General features: G+C 43.6%; 1 protein-coding gene across 2 annotated transcripts in view; it reads right to left on the reverse strand.

Moving 5' to 3' along the window:
- Positions 1-25,718, reverse strand: part of LOC139408563 (syntaxin-binding protein 1) — a 39,745-nt gene extending 14,027 nt beyond the window's left edge. Inside the window, exons 1-10 of one of the 2 annotated variants that reach the window (XM_071152614.1) lie at positions 25,548-25,718; positions 13,436-13,485; positions 7,372-7,453; positions 7,025-7,101; positions 6,811-6,889; positions 5,304-5,407; positions 2,692-2,840; positions 1,624-1,708; positions 1,120-1,250; positions 287-394 (exon numbers count right to left, since the gene is read on the reverse strand). In XM_071152614.1, coding sequence (XP_071008715.1) covers positions 287-394; positions 1,120-1,250; positions 1,624-1,708; positions 2,692-2,840; positions 5,304-5,407; positions 6,811-6,889; positions 7,025-7,101; positions 7,372-7,453; positions 13,436-13,485; positions 25,548-25,584 — 902 coding nt within the window. In that variant the 5' untranslated portion in view covers positions 25,585-25,718. The remainder of the gene's footprint in view (positions 1-286; positions 395-1,119; positions 1,251-1,623; positions 1,709-2,691; positions 2,841-5,303; positions 5,408-6,810; positions 6,890-7,024; positions 7,102-7,371; positions 7,454-13,435; positions 13,486-25,547) is intronic. The other variant, XM_071152613.1, reaches the window with a different exon arrangement.
- Between the last annotated feature and the right edge of the window lie 1,579 nt (positions 25,719-27,297).

Consider the following 27,297-nt stretch of genomic DNA (forward strand, 5'->3'; position numbering starts at 1 on the left):
AGAGAAACAGAGAGAACGAGAGGGAGAGGGAGAGAGAGAGAAAGAAAGGGAGAGGGAGAGAGAGAAAGGGAGATAAAGAGAGAGAGGGAGAGGCAGAGAGAGAGAAAGAGAGGGAGAGGGAGAAAGAGAGACAGAGAGAGAAGCAGAGAGAAAGAGAGGGGGGAGAGAGAGAAGCGGAGAGAAAGGGAAGGAGAGAAAGATGGAGAGAGAGAAGCAGAGAGAAAGAGAGGGAGAGGGAGAGAGAGAGACAGAGAGGAGAGAGAGAAATGGGTGTGTGATGACTTACGTGGACACCTCAGCGATATGTTTGTGTCTGAGCCCCACCCACAGGTCATCATCCTCATGCAGCAGGACCTCCTTCTGAGAAGTGTCTCCCATCCCAGGGGAATCATATCTGATACACACACACAGACAGACAGAAAGACACACAGAGACAGACAGACGGAAATGAATGGTCAGACAGATAGACAGACAGACAGACAGACGGACATGAATGGACAGTCAGACAAATAGACAGACAGACAGACAGACAGACAGACAGACAGACAGACATGAATGGACAGACACACAGACAGGGGGAGAGACAGGGGGAGAGACAGACAGACAGACAGGGGGAGAGACAAAGATAAATTGGATCTATACATAAAAACAGGCAAAAGCACTTCAGGTATATTTACTGTAATCAACTTTAGCAACATTATGTTACATTCTAGACTACAGAAACTCTAGCACATAGGTTTTCCAGCACAGCCAAGGATTCCAACACAAAACCAAACCAGATTCCAAAGCTATTCTTCGAACCTGGCACAGATGCTCGAGTCCTGAATGTGTGTGGATGAGAAAGGTACTCTGATCAAAGTCTCTAGTGAGCTAAAACACCACAGACGATTGATTACCTTGTAGTGAACGTTTTGTGGGCGCTACAGCAGCCCTCCCTGAACTGTTTGTGTTCTTCTATTTACAGTAGTTACACCTAAACCTTAGCAGCTAGCTAGGCCTCAGCCTGTCTGTTTCCTTGGAGACAGCTGAAGACAGGGATGTGAATACAGAGACACACACACACAGTGGAAAACTCACACACATACACACATACACACACAAACACATGCACACACGTACCTGTAGACGTCGTTTTCGATGGGCAGCAGGTCGTAGCCCATGGCCTGGAAGGTGAGCTCATGCAGGACGGGGGAGACGGGGTCAAATGCCCTGTCCAGGATGATCAGCTGAGAACGAGCCTTATCAGGACCCTGCAGAGAAAGTAGGATGATGGAGAGATGGAGAGATGGAGGAGGGGTAGAGGAGAGAGGTACAGATTCACTCTGTGTCCTGATAGCTCCTACATGAAAGATGTATGTAGTATAAATAATAATAATAATAGTAATACATTTCATTTATAACACGTTTTTCATTGAAAGACAATTACAAAGTGCCACAGTGAGTGCAAGGTGGGATCCTTTGTAGCATGGTGCTTGTTAAAGTAGCACACGATAACAATATATTTCAGTTAGGTAACTTCTTCTATGTTCTCATATTTTCACTGCTAAAACATTTCCTTCTGCCTCTCATTTTGTTATCTAATAAGCACTCTCCCCTCCTTCCCTCGTTCCATCCCTGCCTCACCTCTCCCATGGTGGGGTCATCAGCCTTGTAGGCATCCAGTTTGTCCTGCAACAGCTGGGCCAGGGTGGCATTGTCTTTGTACTCACTGATAGAGAGAGATACAGACAGACAGACAGACAGACACAGACAGATACTGAAAACTGAAAATATGAGAGGTTACCTCCCTCCTGTCAATGAGAGGTTACCTCCCTCCTGTCAATGAGAGGTTACCTCCCTCCTGTCAATGAGAGGTTACCTCCCTCCTGTCAATGAGAGGTTACCTCCCTCCTGTCAATGAGAGGTTGTCTCCCTTCTGTCAATGAGAGGTTACCTCCCTTCAGTCAATGAGAGGTTACCTCCCTTCAGTCAATGAGAGGTTACCTCCCTTCAGTCAATGAGAGGTTACCTCCCTTCAGTCAATGAGAGGTTACCTCCCTTCTGTCAATGAGAGGTTACCTCCCTTCTGTCAATGAGAGGTTACCTCCCTTCAGTCAATGAGAGTTTTCCTACCTCTTGTCAATGAGAGGTTACCTCCCTTCTGTCAATGAAGTCGGTAGGGATGTCCTTGTCTCATCGCGCACCAGCGACTCCTGTGGCGGGCCGGGCGCAGTGCGCGCTAACCAAGGTTGCCAGGTGCACGGTGTTTCCTCCGACACATTGGTGCGGCTGGCTTCCGGGTTGGATGCGCGCTGTGTTAAGAAGCTTCACTTCTGTCAATGAGAGGTTTCCTACCTCCTGTCAATGAGAGGTTTCCTACCTCCTGTCAATGAGAGGTTTCCTACCTCCTGTCAATGAGAGGTTTCCTACCTCCTGTCAATGAGAGGTTTTCTCCCTTCTGTCAATGATATGGGCGGCAGGTAGATCGAATCCCTGAGCTGATAAGGTAAAAATCTGTCTTTCTGCCCCTGAACAGGCAGTTAACCCACTGTTCCTAGGCCGTCAGTGTAAATATGAATTTGTTCTTAACTGACTTGCTTAGTTAAATGAAAGGATGGCACCCTATTATTTACATAGTGTACTACTTTTGACCAGTGCCCAGAAGAATAGGGTGACATTTGGGACACAGTCATGTTTGTGTCTGTGGCTCACCCTCGGTATCTAACAGCGGGGTACTCCTTCAGGGTGGCACACAGGGTGGCCAGCTGGTCTGCCAGCCTCTCCATCACTGGGTTCTTCAGCTGGGTCTTATGGGGGCTGTAGAAACTCTGGAAGGCATCCGGGTTGTCCAAAGAGTACACCTACACACACACACACACGCACGCACACACACACGCACGCACACACACACGCACACACACGCACGCACACACACACGCGCACGCACAATCAAATTTAATCAAAAAAAAATCTTTGTATAGTGCTTTATGTAAGCAGAGCAGACATTGGCAGGGAAAAGAGCATCATTCTCTAGCCAACTGCATTGTTGGTAAGCTCAGTTTTATAGAAGATAGTTATCATGCACACCAAGCTTACCACAGTTAGTGGTAGTGGGAGTTACTGCCCCAAAAAATGCATCTAACATTGTCTTGAAAGGGGTACAGTATCATACCGAAACGTCGACCTCAATAAATGTACAGAGGTCAAATGTATGTGTGTGTGTGTGTTATCATTTTTCTACAAGGCTAAGTTCTATACCATGTTGATCCACAGTTACACTGTATATTATGTAAGGATTGGGATGGTGTAATCATTTGATAGCAACAACAGAGTATTTTCTATCTAGGTTTCCTGTTTTGTACTACTGGCCTACTCTGGGTCTTTCTGAGGGCAAAATCAGGCCTCCTAGCTTCTGTATGTGTGTATGAGCTGATATTCAGTGACAGTGCCTAGACTGTGGCCTTTCCTTCCTGCCTTTGTCTCTGCTGCAGTCCTCTCTTCTCTTCTCCTCTCCTCTCCTCCCCCACCCTTCATCACATTCACCGTCTGTATCTCTCACTGTGTCTCCTCTCTTCTGTCCTTTCTCTCTCCTCTCCTTCGCCATTCCTCTACCATTACTCTTCTTTCCCCTCCTCCACTCTACTTTTCTCTTTCCCCTCCTTTACCTCTCCTTCTCCTCTCCTCCCCCCTTCCTATAGAACACAACCACCCACCCTGTGGCCCCATCTGCCCAAGGTCACATGACCACCCTTCTGCTGTGCATATGGGTCCCTCTCCTTGCCCCACTCCTATTGGCTGCCGTATGGTGCGGGGAGGCTGAGGGAGCCAATGAGGCGGGGTCCTTAGACAGGCTTATGAGGCAACATTTCGCCAGGAGCAAAAACCTATGGCTCTGAAATAATCATCTGAGACAGGATGGGCAAAGCATCGTCAGCCAGCCAGAGAGCTGTGAGTAGTTCTGGAGTAGTCTATCAGTAAACAGTCTATCAGTAAACAACCCTTAGCTCACTGGTGACTCACACAGTCAGTCTACGTCCCAAGTAGCACCCTATTCCCGATATAGTGTGCCCTGGTCAAAAGTAGTGCACTATAAAGGGAATAGTGTGTACCATTTGGCAGACTCCGTCAGCTGTGTGTTAAAGCTGCCGTGGCTCTGGGAATAAAGGGACCTAGGTGGCTGGATATGTCTTTCTCTCTTCTCTCTTTCTTGTTTTCATCGCTCCCTTTTTCTTCCTATCCCTGTGCTTTCCTTGCTATCTATCCATCTATTTAGGGCTGGGTATTGCCAGAGACCTCACAAAACGATATTATCACAATACTTCGGTGGCGATACGATATGTATTACCATTCTCACTATTCTATATGAATTGCGATTCGATACAGTGATTTTATTGCGATTTGATGTTCCAAATATATTGCCTCCCATGGAGAGCCATGAGAAGATGGGTTTTAGATCAGTCATGGAAATCAGAGAGCTGAAAACAAATTGGCACCCTATTTAAATAGAAGATACTGGAGTTTTGGTGCAGGTACAGTCAAGTAGCACAAAAATGATATTGTACAAACGATACGACATATAATGAAAAATAAAATCCCGATATGTAACTGCATGATTTTTCTCCCCATCACTACTAAATATGATTGTCTTTACTGATATCCCTCCATACCTATTTCTGTCTGTCTCCATCTCTTTCTGATCCTCTCTCTTCACTTACAGCATTTCACAATCTCTCTCTCCCTCCAACCTTTCTCCATCTCAATCGATCTCTCTGGCTATTCTAGGATCTCTGTATCTTGCGGTTGTATTTTTCTACTATTTAAATTCTGCATTGTTGGGAACATTTCACTGTTAGTCTACACCTGTTATTTACGAAGCATGTGACAAATACAATGTGATTCGATTTTCTCTGCTTAGCTCTTTCTGGATTGATCAATCTCTCTCCATCTCCATATCTCTCTGTTTCTCTCCCTCCGTCTGTTTCTCTCTCCGTCCATCTGTTTCTCTCTCCCTCTGTCTTTCTCCCTCTGTCTCTCTCCCTCTGTCTCCCTCCCTCTGTTTCTCTCCCTCCCTCTGTTTCTCTCCCTCCCGCTGTTTCTCTCCCTCCCGCTGTTTCTCTCTCTTTCCCTCCCTCTGTTTCTCTCCCTCCCTCTGTTTCTCTCCCTCCCTCCCTCTGTTTCTCTCCCTCCCTCCCTCTGTTTCTCTCCCTCCCTCCCTCTGTTTCTCTCCCTCCCTCTGTTTCTCTCCCTCCCTCTGTTTCTCTGTTTCTCTCCCTCCCTCTGTTTCTCTCCCTCCCTCTGTTTCTCTCCCTCCCTCTGTTTAGTACCTGTGATTCGTAGGGCAGGAAGGCGATGTTGATCTCAGTCAGGGTCTTGATGGATTTGGAAGCACGGCTCTTTACTAACTCGTTGAACAGTGGGTCGGGGCAGGCTGAAACAGGGAGAGGTTGATGTGAGTTTCAGTGCTGGTTCTGTGTGGCTCATCTGGTAGAGCATGGCACCTGCAACATCAGGAGTTTGATTCCTGCTGGGGCCACCCATATGAAAATGTATGCACACACTACTTACTGTAAGAGGCTTTTCATAGGATTATGTTGGTGAAATTCAGAGCGAATTTCTATTTTGGATGTCTAGAGCCTGTTAAAGAGGCTGCAAATTTTTGCAGCTTTTTGTTAAAAATCGCGCAACATTTCAACGTCCTGCTACTCATGGCAGGAATATAGTATATGCAAATGATTAGTATGTGTGGATAGAAAACACTCTGAAGGTTATAAAACTGGTTAAATAATGTCTGTGACTATAACAGAACGCGTTTAGCAGGAAAAATCCCAAGGAAAACTGTTCACAAAAAAAACCTAAATAATATCCCTCCGCCAGTCTCTGTATTGTCTATGGCAAGGGAAAATAGATAGGGCCCTGTTTACAATGCCTACAGCTTCCACACGATGTCGCCAGTACTGTCAATTTATTTTAAATTAATCCTTGGTAACATGAGGAATAGGCACTTCCTGTCGTCGACCACACCACAGGAAGTTATGGAAGAGAGAATATGGACCATGATTTCAAGACTTGCTGCTATTGAATACAGATCGCCCCGTGATCAATTTGATCGATTATTAATGTTTACTAATACCTAAAGTTGGATTACAAAAGTAGTTTGAAGTGTTTTGTCAAAGTTTATAGGTAACTTTTTTAATTTTAAAAAGTGACGTTGCGTCTTGTAAAGGTGAATTTTCCTTGGATCAGACGGCCTTCATAAATGGACATTTTGGGCATACTTTGACGGATTTAATCGGGAAAAAGACCCAATTGTGATGTTTATGGGACATATAGGAGTGCCAACAAAGAAGCTCGTCAAAGGTAATGAATGTTTTATATTTTATTTTTGAGTTTTGTGTAGCGCCGGCTACCGCTAAATCTTTTGTTTAGGTCTCGTTCAGGTATTTTGGGGGGGTGCATGCTATCAGATAATAGCTTCTCATGCTTTCGCCGAAAAGCATTTTACAAATCTGACATGTTGGCTAGATTCACAACGAGTGTAGCTTTAATTGAGTATCTTGCGTGTGTGTTTTAATGAAAGTTTGAGTTTTATCGAGTACTATAGGTGACGCTCTGAAATTTCTGCTGGTTTGGTTCCTGTGCAGGAACCAACATCCGTAACAGGCTAGATCAACTCCGTTTTGTAATAAATTGAACCAACATCACAGCCCTCTCCACTAAGAATGAATGGCTGTGAGAGTATTCAATGATTGGCTGCGGCTGCGTCTGTGGTTGCATTTAATGACCTGTGTAGTGAATCTGTGTAGTGGAAAGGCTCCTCAGGTATCTACTCACAGTCAGTGAAGAAGACGTGGGCTGCTTTGTATTTGGCTGAATGGGGGTCTTTGAAATCGCCAATCAGGGTCTGCACAGACTGGAAAATTAAGGATACAAGATAGTGAGGTGTTTGTGTGTGTGTGTGTGTGTGTGTGTGTGTGTGTGTGTGTGTGTGTGTGTGTGTGGGTGTGTGTGCGTGCGTGTGTGTGTGTGCGTGCGTGCGTGCGTGTACCTTGTCCGTTGGGGTAATCAGGTAAATGGCCTCCAGGGTGGGAAGAGGCTCTCGCCGTTTGTTTATGTCCTCCACAACTAGAGAGAGAGAAAATAAACAGAAGGGAGAGATGTGGTTATATCATGTTTACTGAATGCGGAGCCATGTTTACCAAATGGTAGCTACAGTCAGAGATGAAGAGGCAAAGCAAGAGGGTTCAATCTCATCATAATCTGTCCACAATAAGTAAACCGATAAGCAGACTGCCTGTCTTCCGGCCTTTGGAACAACAACTCTCATTAAGGCGGAGACCAGAACATTTCGTCATCATATACAGTATCTTTGCTGCAGTGCTAACAATGGCTTACTGGTGATGCCATCTGACATGATGTCTGTCATCTTGCAGCAGGAGGACAGCATCCTCATGCTCAGCTGGTCCACAATCAGCGCCTGAGACAGGAAGAGAAACCAATGAGAAACCAGGGAGAGTCTTGAAATATGCAGACAGACGGATATTTGATTTATTTCCATTGTAATACCTCTGACAGACAATTTCGTAACGCCACCACCAACTTTTGGACTTTCTAACATTCCCAGAAGGCATGGATCATTATAACCTAATGAAAAATGAACCTGATAATCTAATTGAATCTACTGCAGGCCTCAGTCCTATGGGTCGAACCTTCTGAATTAATGATTATATTGAAGATAGAAGCCGCCTCTTAACGAGTTCCCGAGAGCCGATTCGTTACCGATTCGATACATTTATTTTGCCTAATTGTTTTATGACTACAGACAGTAGGTTATTATTGTGCCCTTGTGTTTACCCAAGTTCTCTCTCAACTCAGGGATCACCTGCCAGCTGATTTTTTTTTTGCCCGATGTAGGAGAGAGACTCTCCGAGAGGAGAGACTGAAATATTCACACAACAATTAATTTACCAATAGCTCAGCTAGGTGTGAAAAATCCCCCAATTTGTGCACAGTTTAGACTACCGATAGATAATGACGTCAGTCAGAGTTGAGTCCTATTGTAAAGTATAGAATAATGGCCAAAAAGGGCAAACTTGCAATGTATTTGATGCTTAAGTCCTCTGACGTTTTACATTTCAAACTCCTTTACTTTCCTTTCAATATCACAGACCTGATTTGCCCTAACAACAAAATGCATCAACCCCTGCAAATATATACATTTCTTATAATCACATAATAATTCAAATGAAATGAGATGTAGCAAGAGGAGAGAGACTGCATACGCTAAAGACAATCAGAAAGAATGTGTCTTTAACCCTGCATTATGATATGAACAAAAGCCATAAATGAGTGAGTCACTCAGCCCTATGCATATGTTCCTGCTTCTGTTGTCTATTTGAGTGTTTGTTTAATATCCTAGTGATGCTGGGATCACCAAGCCTCACGCAATGCAACATGTCAGGTAAAGCCATTTCACAAGTCTGTTTTTAAACTTTTCTATGCTGTATATGAAAGGTTTTACATTTATTCTCATTAGACAGACTCTCTGTTACGACTTATAATGCATTTAATGGGCAGAACAATTATATTGTAATCTAACAGCCCCTGTTTGTCATGCAACAGTATCTCTTGCACTTTGACAATGATTTGACATGAGGCCTAATTCACATGATATGCCTAAAATACTTATATACACTAGGCTAATAAATAGTCACATTTTCCTTTGGATTGTTTAATGAACCTATATCATGTTATCCCTTTGGAGCACATGCAAAAGCGATTTGGAGTTGTTGAACAGGAGTGACAAAATGTACAATTTAATTTGAGTGAACGGAATGAGGAAGATGAAGAAGAAGAGGGTGATTGAATTTAGAACAATAGTGTAAGAATTGCTCTTCCTCTGTAGCTGTTACTTACTACAACTGTTGTTACACTATAAGGTTTTTATTCTAAGAGAAACTCAAATGTTACGTTATATTCTGTTATATTCATAAAATATATGGTTTACTGCAAGTGATGTCTGCTAAATTAACAAGTTGATGACGAAGCCATAAAGCCTCAGCTACTAAACACAGATTAATAAAACCCCCCAACAGGTTTAACATGTTTTCCAGACCAGAGCTATGTGTTTCATTTATTACATTTACCTGTGGAATGTTACCGAATAGATCTCAACAATAGGAAGAAGCATCTGGTGGCAGAGAGTCATGCGGAGAATGGAGTGAAAGTGCACCGTACTGGAAGTACTCAACAAGGCTGTGGGCCAGGTGTAAATGGTTTAGCAGGACAATAGACTCTTGCCGAGTTTAGGGACTTTACATTTATTAATGTGTGTTTGCGCAGCATGTCACTTCACCCATCTCTTTGCATAGCCCACCACATGCACTGTTTTCTAACCACATCTGGATGGATCCATAACGGATTACTATGGGAATAAATCACTGAATGAGAGAAATAGTGGAATAAAGTAGGCTAATGCAATTGATGGCATGAAATTGTTGCATACTGAAACACCCAAAGTCATCCAATTGTTATGATAGGATTTGAAGTGTGTGGTCAACTATTTCAGCACCGTTTCACTCTGACAGAGAGACCATCTGTAAAACATTTTGTGTTGCTTGGAAAAACTAGGTTAATTAAAAACCTTTCAGATAGGGTTTGGCAATCAAAACATCTGGCCTGCATGGACCTCTGTAGGATTATTTGTAAAAGTAAGCAAGCACCAACAAGCTTCATAAAGACGCCCTCTGATGGTCAAACTAGCATCAACGGCAACAATGACAGGAAAATAAAAACGTCATGCACTCCAACATGCCATAACATTGTGCACCATCCCACAAGCTGTATGCTGCAACTTTTAAATGAGGACCCACTGTACTTTTGTGAATATCTGGACATTGGGTCCAAAAACAAACTGGTCACATTCAGGACATAACTTTGTAAGGACTGTGTTTGTGCAAAATGTTTCAATGAAAAAACTGTGACCAGCTCAAACGCTGACTCTTGCGTCAATCGAAACTGGACGTTCTAATCACACCAGTTTGAGAGTACACTGCAGGGACCACAGTAGAATAACCACACCAGTTTGAGAGTACACTGCAGGGACCACAGTAGAATGATCACACCAGTTTGAGAGTACACTGCAGGGACCACAGTAGAATGACCACACCAGTTTGAGAGTACACTGCAGGGACCACAGTAGAATGACCACACCAGTTTGAGAGTACACTGCAGGGACCACAGTAGAATGATCACACCAGTTTGAGAGTACACTGCAGGGACCACAGTAGAATGATCACACCAGTTTGAGAGTACACTGCAGGGACCACAGTAGAATGATCACACCAGTTTGAGAGTACACTGCAGGGACCACAGTAGAATGATCACACCAGTTTGAGAGTACACTGCAGGGACCACAGTAGAATAACCACACCAGTTTGAGAGTACACTGCAGGGACCACAGTAGAATAACCACACCAGTTTGAGAGTACACTGCAGGGACCACAGTAGAATGACCACACCAGTTTGAGAGTACACTGCAGGGACCACAGTAGAATGACCACACCAGTTTGAGAGTACACTGCAGGGACCACAGTAGAATGACCACACCAGTTTGAGAGTACACTGCAGGGACCACAGTAGAATGACCACACCAGTTTGAGAGTACACTGCAGGGACCACAGTAGAATGACCACACCAGTTTGAGAGTACACTGCAGGGACCACAGTAGAATAACCACACCAGTTTGAGAGTACACTGCAGGGACCACAGTAGAATAACCACACCAGTTTGAGAGTACACTGCAGGGACCACAGTAGAATGACCACACCAGTTTGAGAGTACACTGCAGGGACCACAGTAGAATGACCACACCAGTTTGAGAGTACACTGCAGGGACCACAGTAGAATGACCACACCAGTTTGAGAGTACACTGCAGGGACCACAGTAGAATGACCACACCAGTTTGAGAGTACACTGCAGGGACCACAGTAGAATGATCACACCAGTTTGAGAGTACACTGCAGGGACCACAGTAGAATGATCACACCAGTTTGAGAGTACACTGCAGGGACCACAGTAGAATGACCACACCAGTTTGAGAGTACACTGCAGGGACCACAGTAGAATGACCACACCAGTTTGAGAGTACACTGCAGGGACCACAGTAGAATGATCACACCAGTTTGAGAGTACACTGCAGGGACCACAGTAGAATGATCACACCAGTTTGAGAGTACACTGCAGGGACCACAGTAGAATGATCACACCAGTTTGAGAGTACACTGCAGGGACCACAGTAGAATGATCACACCAGTTTGAGAGTACACTGCAGGGACCACAGTAGAATGATCACACCAGTTTGAGAGTACACTGCAGGGATCACAGTAGAATGATCACACCAGTTTGAGAGTACACTGCAGGGACCACAGTAGAATGATCACACCAGTTTGAGAGTACACTGCAGGGACCACAGTAGAATGATCACACCAGTTTGAGGGTACACTGCAGGGACCACAGTAGAATGACCACACCAGTTTGAGAGTACACTGCAGGGACCACAGTAGAATGACCACACCAGTTTGAGAGTACACTGCAGGGACCACAGTAGAATGACCACACCAGTTTGAGAGTACACTGCAGGGACCACAGTAGAATGACCACACCAGTTTGAGAGTACACTGCAGGGACCACAGTAGAATGATCACACCAGTTTGAGAGTACACTGCAGGGACCACAGTAGAATGATCACACCAGTTTGAGAGTACACTACAGGGACCACAGTAGAATAACCACACCAGTTTGAGAGTACACTGCAGGGACCACAGTAGAATGACCACACCAGTTTGAGAGTACACTGCAGGGACCACAGTAGAATGACCACACCAGTTTGAGAGTACACTTCAGGGACCACAGTAGAATGACCACACCAGTTTGAGAGTACACTGCAGGGACCACAGTAGAATGACCACACCAGTTTGAGAGTACACTGCAGGGACCACAGTAGAATGATCACACCAGTTTGAGAGTACACTGCAGGGACCACAGTAGAATGATCACACCAGTTTGAGAGTACACTGCAGGGACCACAGTAGAATGACCACACCAGTTTGAGAGTACACTGCAGGGACCACAGTAGAATGACCACACCAGTTTGAGAGTACACTGCAGGGACCACAGTAGAATGACCACACCAGTTTGAGAGTACACTGCAGGGACCACAGTAGAATGACCACACCAGTTTGAGAGTACACTGCAGGGACCACAGTAGAATGACCACACCAGTTTGAGAGTACACTGCAGGGACCACAGTAGAATGACCACACCAGTTTGAGAGTACACTGCAGGGACCACAGTAGAATGACCACACCAGTTTGAGAGTACACTGCAGGGACCACAGTAGAATAACCACAACAGTTTGAGAGTACACTGCAGGGACCACAGTAGAATGACCACACCAGTTTGAGAGTACACTGCAGGGACCACAGTAGAATGATCACACCAGTTTGAGAGTACACTGCAGGGACCACAGTAGAATGACCACACCAGTTTGAGAGTACACTGCAGGGACCACAGTAGAATGATCACACCAGTTTGAGAGTACACTGCAGGGACCACAGTAGAATGACCACACCAGTTTGAGAGTACACTGCAGGGACCACAGTAGAATGACCACACCAGTTTGAGAGTACACTGCAGGGACCACAGTAGAATGACCACACCAGTTTGAGAGTACACTGCAGGGACCACAGTAGAATGACCACACCAGTTTGAGAGTACACTGCAGGGACCACAGTAGAATAACCACAACAGTTTGAGAGTACACTGCAGGGACCACAGTAGAATGACCACACCAGTTTGAGAGTACACTGCAGGGACCACAGTAGAATGATCACACCAGTTTGAGAGTACACTGCAGGGACCACAGTAGAATGACCACACCAGTTTGAGAGTACACTGCAGGGACCACAGTAGAATGATCACACCAGTTTGAGAGTACACTGCAGGGACCACAGTAGAATGACCACACCAGTTTGAGAGTACACTGCAGGGACCACAGTAGAATGACCACACCAGTTTGAGAGTACACTGCAGGGACCACAGTAGAATGACCACACCAGTTTGAGAGTACACTGCAGGGACCACAGTAGAATGACCACACCAGTTTGAGAGTACACTGCAGGGACCACAGTAGAATAACCACAACAGTTTGAGAGTACACTGCAGGGACCACAGTAGAATGACCACACCAGTTTGAGAGTACACTGCAGGGACCACAGTAGAATGATCACACCAGTTTGAGAGTACACTGCAGGGACCACAGTAGAATGACCACACCAGTTTGAGAGTACACTGCAGGGACCACAGTAGAATAACCACACCAGTTTGTTGCTAAGTGTCAAAGTGTAAAAAAAAGGGGAAAAAAGGAACACATGGTGGACTGCAAAAATAAACTCTCACCTTCCATTCCCCCTTCTTCTTCACCTTCTTGATGACATCATTCATAATCTCTGTGAACGAGAAGAGAGGAGATGCACAGGTCAGAACAGTATTATTTTTCTTCACATGCTTCTTCACTGTGTGTGCATCTGACCAATTTCAGTTGATACAATTCTATTTTTGTTATTTTCAATGTCAAAACCCCTAGCATATAGATTTGAGTGTACAGTACAGGTTCATAATATACAGTCATTTTCTCTGTCTGATTTAATTTCCTTGACAGACACTGTTTCCAAAGTGATGAGTGACAGTGGAGCACAGGAGACAAAAAAACACTCTCACACTCGCATCTGGGAACAAGGCCCGTGAGAAGAGTCATTCCTCTATGGAGAACACACACACGTATGCACCCCCCAACCACACACACACAACTTTCCCTGCACCAACTGCATGACCTCTGACACAGCCCTTTGCTTGCTCTGAAGCCCCAACCCTGTCAGGAATCTATCAGCATCCTGCTGTGCCAAACACACCTAAGTCAGGCTGTGCCCAGAGAGCCCCAAGCTCACAAACAGATACACACACACACGCTTGTGGGATAAGTAATGAGTGAGAATATGTTGAGAATGTCAGTAAGGCCAGGTGAATAGTACCTCCCTGCAGTGAGCTGCACTCCCAGATCAGCCACAGAGCACACTGAACCTTATATATGGTTCTATTGGACCACATTGCTACTATATGCTCTTGACAGCCTGCCTCATAGCTGTCATGTATAATTGCTGGTCATCTGACCCCTTTAAGAATACATCAGCATGCTGGCAAGGGTTCTGTTCTATATTAAGTGAATGGGTTGTGTGTTCATGTGTGTGTGTTTATTCATGTATGCATTGCCGACCGTAATGAAATACTCACATCATTGTGGGAGGGTATACGCTCTATTTGTTAGAGTTCATGTGTCTGTGACTCTGGGTATGACTGTGGGTACAATTCGGCAGGTAGTCTAGCAGTTAAGAACATTGGACCAGAACCCAAGGTCTCTGATTCAACACCCCGAGCCGACTATTTAATAAAATCTGTCGATTTGCACTTGAGGAAGGCAGTTAACCCTAAATGTTTCAGGGTTGCAGTCAATAATGGCTGATCCGTATCTACACTCTCCAAGGGTGTCTCAGGGGGAATGGGATTTGCAAAAAGCTCATTTCCAATTCAGGTATAATACACAGTTGTACATGTGTGAAATAGGACAAACGTCAGCACCTACATTGTCTATTCTGCTAGGTCCATACCTAACATTGTCTGTTCTGCTAGGTCCATTCCTAACATTGTCTGTTCTGCTAGGTCCATACCTATAGGTATATATAGCTTCAGAAAGTATTCATACCCCTTGACTTATTCCACATTTGTTGCGTTACAGCCTGAATTCAAAATGGATACTTTTTTTCTCACCCACCTACACACAATACCCCTTAATGACAAAGTGAAAACATGTTTTTAGAAATTTTTGCAAATGTATTGAAAATTAAATACAGAAATGTCTCATTTAAATAAGTATTCACAACCCTGAGTCAATACTTTGTAGGAGCACCTTTGGCGGTGATTACAGCTTTGAGTTGTCTTGGGTATGTCTGTATCAGCTTTACACATCTGGATTTGGGATTTTCTTCCATTCTTCCTTGCAGATTTTCTCAAGCTCTGTTAAGTTAGATGGGGAGTGGCGGTGAACAACAATCTTCAAGTCTTCCCACAGATGTTCAATGGGATTCAAGTCTGGGCTTTAGCTGGGCCACTCAAGGACTTTGACATTCCTATTCTGAAGTCATTCCAGCATTGCTTTGGCTGTATGCTTGGGGTCATTGTCCTTTTGGAATGTAAATCTTTGCCCCAGTCTAAGGTCGATTGCACTCTGAAGCAGGTTATCATCAAGGATTTGCCTGTATTTGGCTCAATTCATTGTTCCCTCTATCCTTACCAGTCTCCCAGTCCCTGCTGCTGAAAAGCATCCCCATGATGCTGCCATCACCAAGCTTCACGGTAAGGATGGTGTTAGGCAGGTTATGAGTTGTGCCCTTGTTTTTCTTCAGACATAGCGCTTGGCGTTCAGGCCAAGGAGTTACATTTTTGTGTCATCAGACCACATCGTCTTTTGCCTTTTGCTCTAAGTTTTTCACGTGCCTTTTCGCAAAATCTAGGCGCTAACATGTGCCTTTTCCTTTAGGACTGGCTTCCGTCTGGCCACTCTCCAATAAAGCCCAGATTGGTGAAGTGCTGTAGAGACTGTTGTCCTTCTGGCAGGTTCTCCCATCTCAGCCAAGGAACTATGTAGTTCTGTCTGAGTGGTCACTGAGTTCTTGGTCACCTTCTTTCTTGACCAAGGTCCTTCTTGCCCGGTTGCCCAGTTTGGTCGGATGGACAATTCTAGTTTAAATTTCCCAATGATGGAGACCACTGTGCTCTTGGAAACTTTCAACACTCTAGAAATAGTTTTATACCCTTCCCCAGATATGTCTCATAACAATTTTATCTCAGAGATCTACGGGCAGTTCTTTGGATTTCATGGTATAGTTTCTGCTCTGACATGCACTGTCAACTGGACCTTATATACACAGGTGTGTTTCTTTCTAAATCACGTCCAAACATTTGAATTGGCCACAATTGGACTCCAATCAAGTTGTAGTGACGTCAAGGATGATCGAAGGAAATTGGATGCACCTGAGCTCAATTTGGAGTGTCATAGCAAAGGGGTGTGAATACTTATGTAAATTAGACATTTCTGTATTCCATTTCCAATAAACTTGCACACATTTCTAAAAACATGTTTTCACTTTGTCATTCTGGGTTATTCTGTGTAGATGGGTGAGAATGTATTTTATAAAATATATCCATTTTGAATTCAGGCTGTAACACAAAAAATAATGTTGGAATAAGTCAAGGGGTATGAATACTTTCTAAAGGCACTGTATTGGACACCATTTTCTTTCATATTTATGTTATGTGCCAAGTGCTTTTAGTGGTATACAAAGATACCCACAGTATCAGATAAAGAAGTAATTGGACACGGAGCTAAAAGCCACAAGAGACGAGCAAATCCACAATGCTACGCAGATCACTGCCTGTGTATTAAATGCTGTCACTGGAGGGAAGGTCTCTGAAAGCATCATGTCTACTCTATCTTACACTGTAGCTAGCAAAATGGAGGGCTGCCTCCACCAATGAGTCAAAATGCATGATGAAATACAGCTCGTCTATTGCCTTCTCATGCAATTCCATTCCAAAATGGACTGAATCTATTTTGACTCCATTACAAGTAAATAAAGAATCAAATGTATTATCCAAAAGAGAAGACACATTTTTGCTAGATGCTAAATTCATTCTCTGAACTTAAAAAAACTACAAATCAATTATTGTTGGTTGACTCAAATTGGCTCTAGTTCTCTGCTGCAGTATGAATAAACTCATCCCATTGGTCATCTGTGGATCAGGCCAAGGCAGGGCCATGTGTGTGTGTGTGGCGGAGCCATTATTAGCCTGATCGCTGTTGTTGGCCATCTGGCTGCAGTATTGGGATAAATCCATTTAGGATGACTCTCTTTAACATTTTGCGGTATCCTCATATAAAAACCGCTAAGCCCTTTGGCGCAGTAGTGCCCAACATCTGGGCATACACAGAGATACAGATGGATTATCACAGATTAAACAGGCTGTGTGTGTGAATGTGCTACGTGGAGACTACCGGGCCATTCAGAGAATGAGGGGGATTTGTTGGTTAATTGCTGCCGATAGTAATTTGTAAGGACAACACTCACATGATGACTAAAGGGATAGCTCACCCAATTTACTACATGACATATTGGTTTCCTTGAACCCTGTACACAGTCAAAGGACAAGGTCATTTGGGTGGACTTTCCCTTTAAGCACAGACCACTCAAAGCCAGGGGGTTAGGTCTGTACATAATACAGCACTCCAACCGTAGATGCACTGATGTCATCATGATGTGACTTCGGTAGGGAAAGAGTCTAATCTTGCAATCTTTGTGGGGAATGGCAGAGAGTGAATCCAAAGTGAATCCTTGATTCAGCTCGTCTATTTCCAGCTCTTTCTAGGCTATGTCACAAGAAACTGTCAGCAAACAGGATGACAGAACTGTAGGAGCACAAGGGATATCCTTCTCTCACTTTCCCTTTTCCTCTGTCCTGTGTGGTTCTCTTTGCCCTCCTATCTTCCCCCTCTCTCTCCGTCATACAGAAACACAAACTGTCAGTCCACATGACTGCACATAGACATACAATTAAGTTAGAACCAAAATGGCTGTTTTTTTAAGGGTACATACATGTATACTCTCTCTGACTCCCTTCTTCTGAGCTGAGGTATGTGTATGTAAATGACAAAGAGACTGAGGGATAGCCAAAAGACAAACATCAAGATTAACAAAGCACATAGGAGGAAGTGGAAGTGGAGAATGTTCTGGGATTGTTCTGGCTCTTCCTTGACCCCTGTGTGGCATAACAATGCAGTCCCATAGCAGGCAGACTGAGAGGAGGGAAGGAACCTGAACAAACACAGTGGAGCAGCTGTGTCAACTAGCAGAGTAGAGAGGCTCACCAGAGACACGCAGGAGTCTCCTTCAGATAGGTCTGGTCATTTGCTACCAAACATAAATAGTAGAGTTATACAGTATGCAAGCGTTCTGCCCCTGAACAAGGCAGTTAACCCACTATTCCTAGGCTGTCATTGTAAATAAGAATTTGTTCTTAACTGACTTGCCTAATTAAATAAAGGTTCAATTAAAAAATATATTTAAAAAATGATCAGTGTTTGTGTCAGTCTGTGTCTGTGACCAGACCAGTGTATGAAATTGTCCATTGTGGGATGGGTTGGAACCAGAGCTCTTTCTAGGTGAATCAGGCATAGCTGTCCTCAGCCTGATCCGTGTGTCACTGTAAATACGAAATCAATTTGACATCTCAGAGTTGTTCAAATTAGGGGGATACATAACCCTCACCTGAATCTTGATACTGACTTTTGTCTTCCAAAGTAGAGCAGAGAGAATTGGAATGGGTTAGACACATACAGATGTTCCCCAACCATTCACCTCACACAGGAAGGCAGTACTCTGTGTTCACAGCATACTGAACAGCTGTCGCTTTAGCAGCCTAGCATTAGCATCAACAATAACATCAACATCAACCCATACCACACTGCTAGGCTAACATTAACCCATAACCCATACTGTAATGGTAGGCTCCAGCAGGAGTCACTCAACACACTCTTCATACAGATAACCAACACAGCGTAACAAAACTAGCAGAATATCAGACCACTATCCTTTCCACTTCCATATGTTTTGGTATGAAACATTAACCCCCATCAAAATAGATATAATTATGGTAAAACAAAGTATGCTATTGCTTCTAAGCAGTATAGTAAGTTGAAGCAGTATAATCATTCATGGACAGACTGGGGCATTGCCTTTTATTTCTCAGCCTTTATTGTAGGTCGTAAGTGTGCTTAGCACAGGATAAGCCTTTTATCCACACAGGAACACTTAGTCTCACTGAGAGGCTGGCTGGCTGTATGTTGTGTCATTGATGTGTATTGGTTTTGTCATGGTTGTGCATTGGTTTTGTCATGGTTGTGCATTATGTCATCCACTCCTGTAGAATCCTCAACATTGACCCCAACAAACACACAGCTTTCGCTACTCAACACTGAGACTTTCCCCCTTTACCTTCCTATTCTCCCTTGGGGGTTGGCGACTACGATTGAGTGACCCATTTTCTCTGGATATCAGCATTAGTCCCCAGGGAATGTAACATCCCTGCTCTTGAAGGGAAAGGTGGCCATTTTAGCAGGACACAGCCCCTCCCATCTCCCTCTCATCATCAGAACCATACTCTAGTCCTGGAGGGCACACAGCAGGAGGTACATTCACTCTTAATTATCTCAGTTAAAAAGATTAGGATCTTGACTGATTTGGTCCTCTCTGACATTTTGGATGGCTCTTGAAAAGACAAGAAGAGAATAGACACATTTGGTAAAATAGTCATATTTGGATTAATTATGCCCTGTTCATTCTTCATTAAGAATACTAAACACAGTTCTAACATGTATGTAATAGTGTGGATACGACACAAATAAAAAACAGAGGAGAATGGATTCTTAGATGTAGATATTGACTACTGCTCTCCCTGGTATGATCCTCAGTAACAGAAGGAGCAGAGTGTCTCAGAGTGCCCTTCCACAGACTTAGCCAATCACAGGCAGCCATGAGTCGACAGTACCTCAGTCAGCTCTGTGAGGCCAGCCTGCCGTTACGCAACCTCTTGTCTCTCACAGCGTCACCGCAAAACAGATTCCAGATCAGCTGAGAGACATCTCAGGAGAACTGAACAGGAATAACAAGCAAGCAGCGACTACTCTCATCCCCATCTCAGACTGGGTCAAAGGTTGTGCTGTCAGAGGCTGGCTGCCGGTCATGACCACTCTCTCAGAGCAGGAAATGGATGGATGTGAGTGTGACTCTTTGCTGTAGCCACAGCCAGTGGGAAAGGGACAGGGTATTGTGAGAGGAAAAATAATTCTAACATTCTAACAAACACAGACAAGATAAAGACCACGAACAATCCCTCACATAAATACTGTATTCTTATTATGTTGAGGTAAAGTATTTGTCTGCCACAAAAATCTCTCCTGGTGTCTGGGAGTTATATTCCATCTATTTCTTCATTTTCCTACAACACAGTGTAATGACAGACTAGAGCAGGGTTGGGCAACATGCAAGCCTATTCGATATAGCCCCGGGCGAGGTTTTAGCACAAAAAAAAAGACTTGATAAATCCACCTGCAGATACATTTCCCTCTATGTTTGAGTTCATTTTCCCCCTTATTTGAAAGCTGTATTTACTGACTGCAGTCAAGTGCAACGTTGAAGCAATTTACAAAATGCCTAGTCTAGTGCTGAAAATGGCAGGCAGTAAGAAATGTCAATGGAGAAGCAAGTGATGCATTGCAATGCCGCAGGCTGCTATGTCCTGGCAAGATCAGTTAAAACAAGGTTTCTCTCTCTCTGTCTGAAGTCTGAGCGGATTGTGTCCCTGGTGTCTGGTGTCTGAGTCAGGAGGGGAGGTGGGCTGTGATAGGTGAAGGAGCTCTGCAATCTCATGAGGTCTGAGGTACGAGGGCTTAATGACTCTGCACATCACCATCTAGATGAAATACCTTCCCATAAAGCAATAATACTACTTTCCACATCACTTCTCCTCCATCACTCGCTCTCCTCCTCTTCCTTCTGTCATTATCCATCTCTCCCACTGGCAGCCTAATCTGCATTCTGTGATGTTGTTCCTCTCTTTCTTCCGCAGCAATGTGCAGTATTGGCCGATACTACTTGGCCCTGCTACAGCAAGCCTCTTGATGGTCTCTGGTGCATTTTGATGTTTCTATGTTAAGTATGAAAATATATTTAATTTGTATGGTGCTTTTCGCTGCAGAGGAATCTCAAATCTAAATGCAAGTCTGTCTTTGCTGTGTGTGAGTGAGGTCTGCTGGAGAGTTGAGTGGGAGGAAGGAGGAATAGTCCCTGCCAGTGCTGACACAGCAGCAGTGCTTCTTAATCAAAGAAAATGGGATGTAATTATTAATGTTCATAATCAAGACTATTCTAATCTAGCATATAAAGAGGGCTAGTCTGTGTCTAGAAAGTCATTAGAAAATATATTAAATGTTGGGTCTGTCTGTGTGTTTACAGTGGCAGGCTGAGGGCACTGCGTCACACAATGAACCCAGCAAGTGTGTGTGAGGCTGTATCCCTGTCAAGGTCAGTGTGTGTGTGTGTGTGTGTGTGTGTGTGTGTGTGTGTGTGTGTGTGTGTGTGTGTGTGTGTGTGTGTGTGTGTGTGTGTGTGTGTGTGTGTGTGTGTGTGTGTGTGTGTGTGTGTGTGTGTGTGTGTGTGTGTGTGTGTGTCCATCCTGGTGTTGGCCTGGGCTGTGCAGCTGATGAGTGCTTGGGCTGGGTCAATGAGATGTACAGTAACTCCCTCTCTCCCTATACTGCAGAGCCTGGTCAACCCTGAAGTCCTAGATGGTGGTGAGCATCCTCCCCCCTCCTTCCATCCCTCTCCTCTCCCTGCATGGTGGTGAGCATCCTCCCTCCCTCCCTCCTTCCATCCCTCTCCTCTCCCTGCATGGTGGTGAGCATCCTCCCTCCCTCCTTCCATCCCTCTCCTCTCCCTGCATGGTGGTGAGCATCCTCCCTCCCTCCTTCCATCCCTCTCCTCTCCCTGCATGGTCATCTCTCTGTCCTTCTGACTAACTTTGGAATAACATCTTAGCAAGCCTCGGAAAACCCAGGCTTCTCGCGTTCTGTTGTAGTTTTGGAAGGATGGAGCCGCAAGATCTTAGCAGCAGTCACAGCCCACATGGGGATGTGGGGTGCTCTTGAACCATTTTATTAACAAACTGAGTGATGTCCACTGCAGACTATTAAAACCACCCACTCAAGCAGCAGGGACAATTTACATTTGAGTCATTTAGCAGATGCTCTTATACAGAACGACTTAGAGTAGTGAGTGCATACATTTTCATACTGTATGAAGCACAGATGAGACTGGGCACAGACAGCACTCTAACCCCTGCAATACCACTGATTCACTATAGTGGCAATAAAAAAGAGAGCAAAGAGATGGTTTTATGTTGCAGAATGCTGCTGAAAAAATACATTATTTTGTTGAATGATAAAAATATAGGCTACTATGCATTCTCAATTATTTTTAAATAAATTCATTTTAAGGGCCGGTAATGCAACTAGAATCACTTATTCTCTCTCATTTCGTTTAGAGGTGTAGGCAGCCTACAAATTAATGTCAAAATGTAATTGACACATCTATGGACTTTGGCCTTTCATTCATATCGCTGGCCCTATTTTGTAGTCTGCTGCTTCATGGAATTGATGCTCACAATCGTGAAGGCGGAGGGAGAGAGATATAAACGCTATACGCTGCCCATCCCCCTTCAACAGAGGTTGCTACTGCGCGTGCTGCAGAGGGCCCGTGGTGTATCGCGTTTTACTGCGTACATTCCCGTTGTAAACCAATCCGAGCCAATCTCCTCACCATCAACCCAGTTAAATAGCACGCAGGTGCTCGATGCATCCCTCCCTGCCTTTATCGACATGTATTCAATATAAAAAAGTATAATTAATAAGAAAAAAAAACACACAAAATAACAATAAGTATGAAATAAGAGAAGAATACAATATGGTATATAATAATGTATAATGTGCAGGGATACTGGACTATTTGAGGTAGATATGCACATGTAGACAGGGATTAGGCAGGGGCAGATTGACCATCTGGCAATTCTGGGAAATGTCAGATGGGCTGGACCATTTTTTAGTTGTGTGGGCTGATCGAATTTGACACACAAAAAAACTATGTTTTTATATAAAAATAAAACAATGAAAAAGGTGACATTCCCCGCCCCCACCCGGTGGCGCCCCTTGACTCCCCCGGCAAGATGCCGCCCGCCCAGGGCTGCTGCCATGTCGCAAGTCAGTTAAGAACAAATTCTTATTTTCAATGACGGCAGAACAACTATGGCTGAATTATTATCCTTACACTTTCAAAAAATACTAGTCGAATAAGACATGGGAGAGATGACGAATTTTGGCAAAGATATTTATTTATTCACTAATACAATTTGTTTATTGCTTGCCTACATTTTACTCCCTCTATGTTTATTATTAATTTATGTTGCCTATCCTGACGTGAAGTTTATTCTATAGAAAGTATTTGACTCTGTGTGTCACAGAACTGTGTGTCACACTAGCCCCAACATTAAGGAAATTAGAAGGGGGGGGGGGTTCTGGCAGGGGGGAGATATTCGGCACAACACCTGTTATGTTTTGCGTGATGATTGTGAGGCGTTATACAAATATGACAAGGACTTCAAATAGACCTATTACACGTCAATGGAACTGTAGCCTACTGTTCAGATGGGTTAAATGGAAACTTAAATTTGGACAATGACTGTAGGTCTATAATCGCTCACATAGCCTTAATATTAACTCCAGCATAATTAATAATTTCTTGCAGTATAATGATACACCAAACGTAGGCACAATTTTGATTTGGGAACAGTAGTAGATAAATATGACTTATTTATTTCAGCATCTTATGCGAATGCGTTAGATGGGCTACCTGGTGCTATCTATAGCAGAATCATGGGAGCTGATAATAGTATTTCAACCAATACAATATGCATCCAAGCAGAACTGAAATCGTATCAGAAACATGTAGTGTCGTTTTCAAATCGTTCTATTTCTTTACAACCGGTCAAACTGATGTCATTTGGAAATGTTGCACTGAAAATCTTTTCTCCCCTGACCCTAAACGTACTTGCTCCGTAAAAGAAGCAGAGGTGACAGTGAAAACTTGATCCATTCTATCAATTTATGACATTATTCCGGTGAGCAGAGGTTTATTTAGTCCAATGACTAAAGAAAAGCTGCATGTATCTAATTATAGACAAGTTGACTAACAAATAACCTACCAAAATGTAGGAAATGATAAGTAGAAACATATCTAAATCAGGCAAAAAAACGTTACGCCTTCTCTGACTAGCCTACTGCGCATTTTATATATTAGCGGATTAGGGTCGTGTTCGGACTCAGATTTTCACTTTACAACATATAGTCGGACGGTTGCGGATGGGTTAACAATTGCGGGCGGGTGAACAAACGGCTGACCTGCGCACCACTAGTCCACACATTTTGCCAGATGATTTGTGATGCTACACTCTTTAAAAAAGGGTTCTGGATTGAACCAAAAAGTGTTCTAAACTTGCTTTGTATATGGCACCCGTAAACGTTCCATATGGAACCCAATGGTTCAATATGAATCAATTTTGGTTCAGTCAAGAATAACACCTGAGATTCCTACACAAGGGATCTATATTGAACCTTTAGTGGTGCAATACGCTATATGAAGCAAGCAATATAACCATTTTTGGTTTTATCCAGAACCTTTTTTCCTATGGGTGTACATAATATTTCGTTTGAACAGTTAGAGAGATGTCTCAAAAGCCCCTACATGACCGTGGCCTACAACATCCATGGACTTCAACCTCCAGGGGATTGGGCAATAGGCCTAGTGACAGCACTGTCTGAAAACAACCATCGATGCTTATTTTGAAACCATACACCGATGCTGTTTCATTAGGCTTCAACTGCTACTTAAACTGCGCAAATGATGCTTGTAGATCGTGAGCAAGTAGGCCTATGAGTCAAGGCGCATTGCCTCTTATTATACGCGGATAAAAACACCGTAATATCCGTATTCGAAAAGGTGTGTTAACATGCGGAATGCGGATTTTTTCTGTTTTTACTGTCTATTTCATTCCTGTTCTCCATATAGAGGACAGCTCACCCTCCACCATTACTCTAATACTGCAGACCAATAATATCATGATGTTTAACCTTCATTTTATTGTTTGAACCGTTCATGCTGAAGGATGATGTTCTACGCAGCGTATTGCACTGGTGATCCATCATAGGGGTGAGGCATTTCTGAAACACGGGAATCTCATAAACGCTCTAGACGCAGCTCTCCTGGGTGGAGAATATTCATTTACGATCCATCTAATCATCAATTACATGAAATTATGTAATTTATCGGCCTACAACGTTCTACTGTGCAGTTAACATTGTGCCTCAATTTAAAAAATCAATGGCCTGGAATAGCATATGGTTTTTAACGTTGTGTAATGTCACTCTACTGCCGCACAGTTTGTATTTTAATTTCAGATTCGTAGTATGGGCGTATCTATGTCTTTCTCGATCAAAGCACCTTCTTATGCAGAGTTCGATTTTTCATAGTTGATAATTGGCTGCGGCGCGTTCAGATTATAGCCTAATCCGTCGAAATTGTAATGCGCATCAGCATCGCTGTAGCAGAGAAATTGCACATTTATAGGTCCCTGGCTAATGCTATAGCTCCCTGGCTAATGCTATAGGTCCTTGGCTCATGCACATCACCACTCTGTCCGAGAAAAACGCACAGTGCATCCCATCGATGTGTATCAATGGATGTTCAATTTATATAAAATGGTCAATAGGCTAAATATAATAAGGTATTCTTACTTTCACCAACCACCGCCTTGAGTCCTATGGGTGCCATGATGCTCTTGTGTGTTTGACCGTATTCTCAATCTCTCCCTTTGACTCCCTCTTTCTCCCTCGCAGTATTCCTCTCGTTTCTCTGCTCGACCGAATGTGCACACCTCACATCGCTGCAGAGCTTCGAATGGAGACGTCACTGCTTATCTCTCCACCCCCATATCAGTGGCTACATTAGCCAATTACATTTATATAAAATGTCATTATTATATGTTTTAGTGGAGACCCGTCATTCAGGGCAGGTGGGTCAGAACCACATTTTTTAGCATGTTATTTTTACATTAATACATTTGCAAACATTTCAGTTTGCAAACAATGTAAAAAAATTAATTATTATTGAGTTTATACAGTCGCATACAAACATGTTCTCTTTTTTGCTTTCTTGAGTAAGGCAGCAACAAAATGCAGGTGTTTCAGTCTAGCTCAGTGCTTTTTATGGTGGTGGGGCAGCCAGCAGAAAATACAGAGTGTAGGGGTTGGTAAGGTTCTCTAGTTGCGCAGTGATTGGCTCAGTGTTCTGTCACTCATGGGGACCCAATGTCACCTCAAAATCTATGGGGAGAGCTCGTAAATTCAAGCCACTTGGGTGCTGCCATAGAGTTTTATTAGAAGTGCCCATCCAAGAAGGCTCAATGTCATAAAGGTCATAAAATGGCATCAAATCACATTATTCTACCGTAGTTTTGATTGGACTGATCATGTCAACATCATACTTTAAAAATCTTAGCTAGCAAGCTAGACAAGCAGTCATCATCATGTTTCACGTCGACAATCTACTGGCAAATACTTTTCAATCCTTGTCATATGGAGATAAATTATAGATAAAACATTACACAACAGATAAACATTACACAACAAGTTAGGAATTGCAAAGTCAACAATGAGTGGTTTGGAAGGAATCAGTGGCTAACTGCAAGCGTTGCAAAGCAATCACTAGCCTGCTATTCAGTGGTGTGGGTGTGTAGTCCAAGTCTGGGTTTAAGTGTCTATTCCCAGGCTTAAAAGGATAAACATTCACATGTCACGGGCCAGAAAAAGTTGAATACATTGGCCATGCTATCAATGCAGCATGACTTCGGGCGGCATTCAAAACAACTGGAAACTCGGAACTGAGGAATCTCAGACTTCAATGAGTTTAAGACAACTGAGAACTCTGAAAAAAACTAGCTCCGACAGGGAAAATACATTTTGAACGGTCCACAGTGACCACCGCGCCACCTTCCTGTTCAAGTGAGCACAGCACAACAAGGTGAGTCCAAAAATGAATTGTATGCTGCTGCATAATGATGTAATATGCCAGGGAGATGTTGTATACTGAGCAAAGAAATGAATGCTAAGTGTATGTTGTGTAGTAAGCTGTTAGTAGCCCATGTGCCTAACCCTAATAATGTAGTCCCTTTCCCCTTCATAACTTAGCCTAGTGTTCTGACTTGGTGGTGCACATGTAGCCTATAGCCTGTTTTATAGAAATGTAATCATTGAATATTGTAAGAGCTTTCATTTTCTGCTTATATGCCCTCTATATTTATCTTACGGTTCTGACTTGGTGTACAGGGAGAATACTGTAAGAACGCCCATGTTCTGAATTCTGTCGCTGAACATTTCAAAGGTGCTGAACAAACATTTGTTTAAGCAAGTCAGCCATATCAGCGAGTTTTTTTTAAAAGGCAGTAAATTAGGCTAAATGTACTGTTTCGCTGCCAGTCAATGCTCC

Source organism: Oncorhynchus clarkii, chromosome 5 (assembly GCF_045791955.1).
Source record: "Oncorhynchus clarkii lewisi isolate Uvic-CL-2024 chromosome 5, UVic_Ocla_1.0, whole genome shotgun sequence".
Lineage (NCBI taxonomy): Eukaryota > Metazoa > Chordata > Actinopteri > Salmoniformes > Salmonidae > Oncorhynchus > Oncorhynchus clarkii.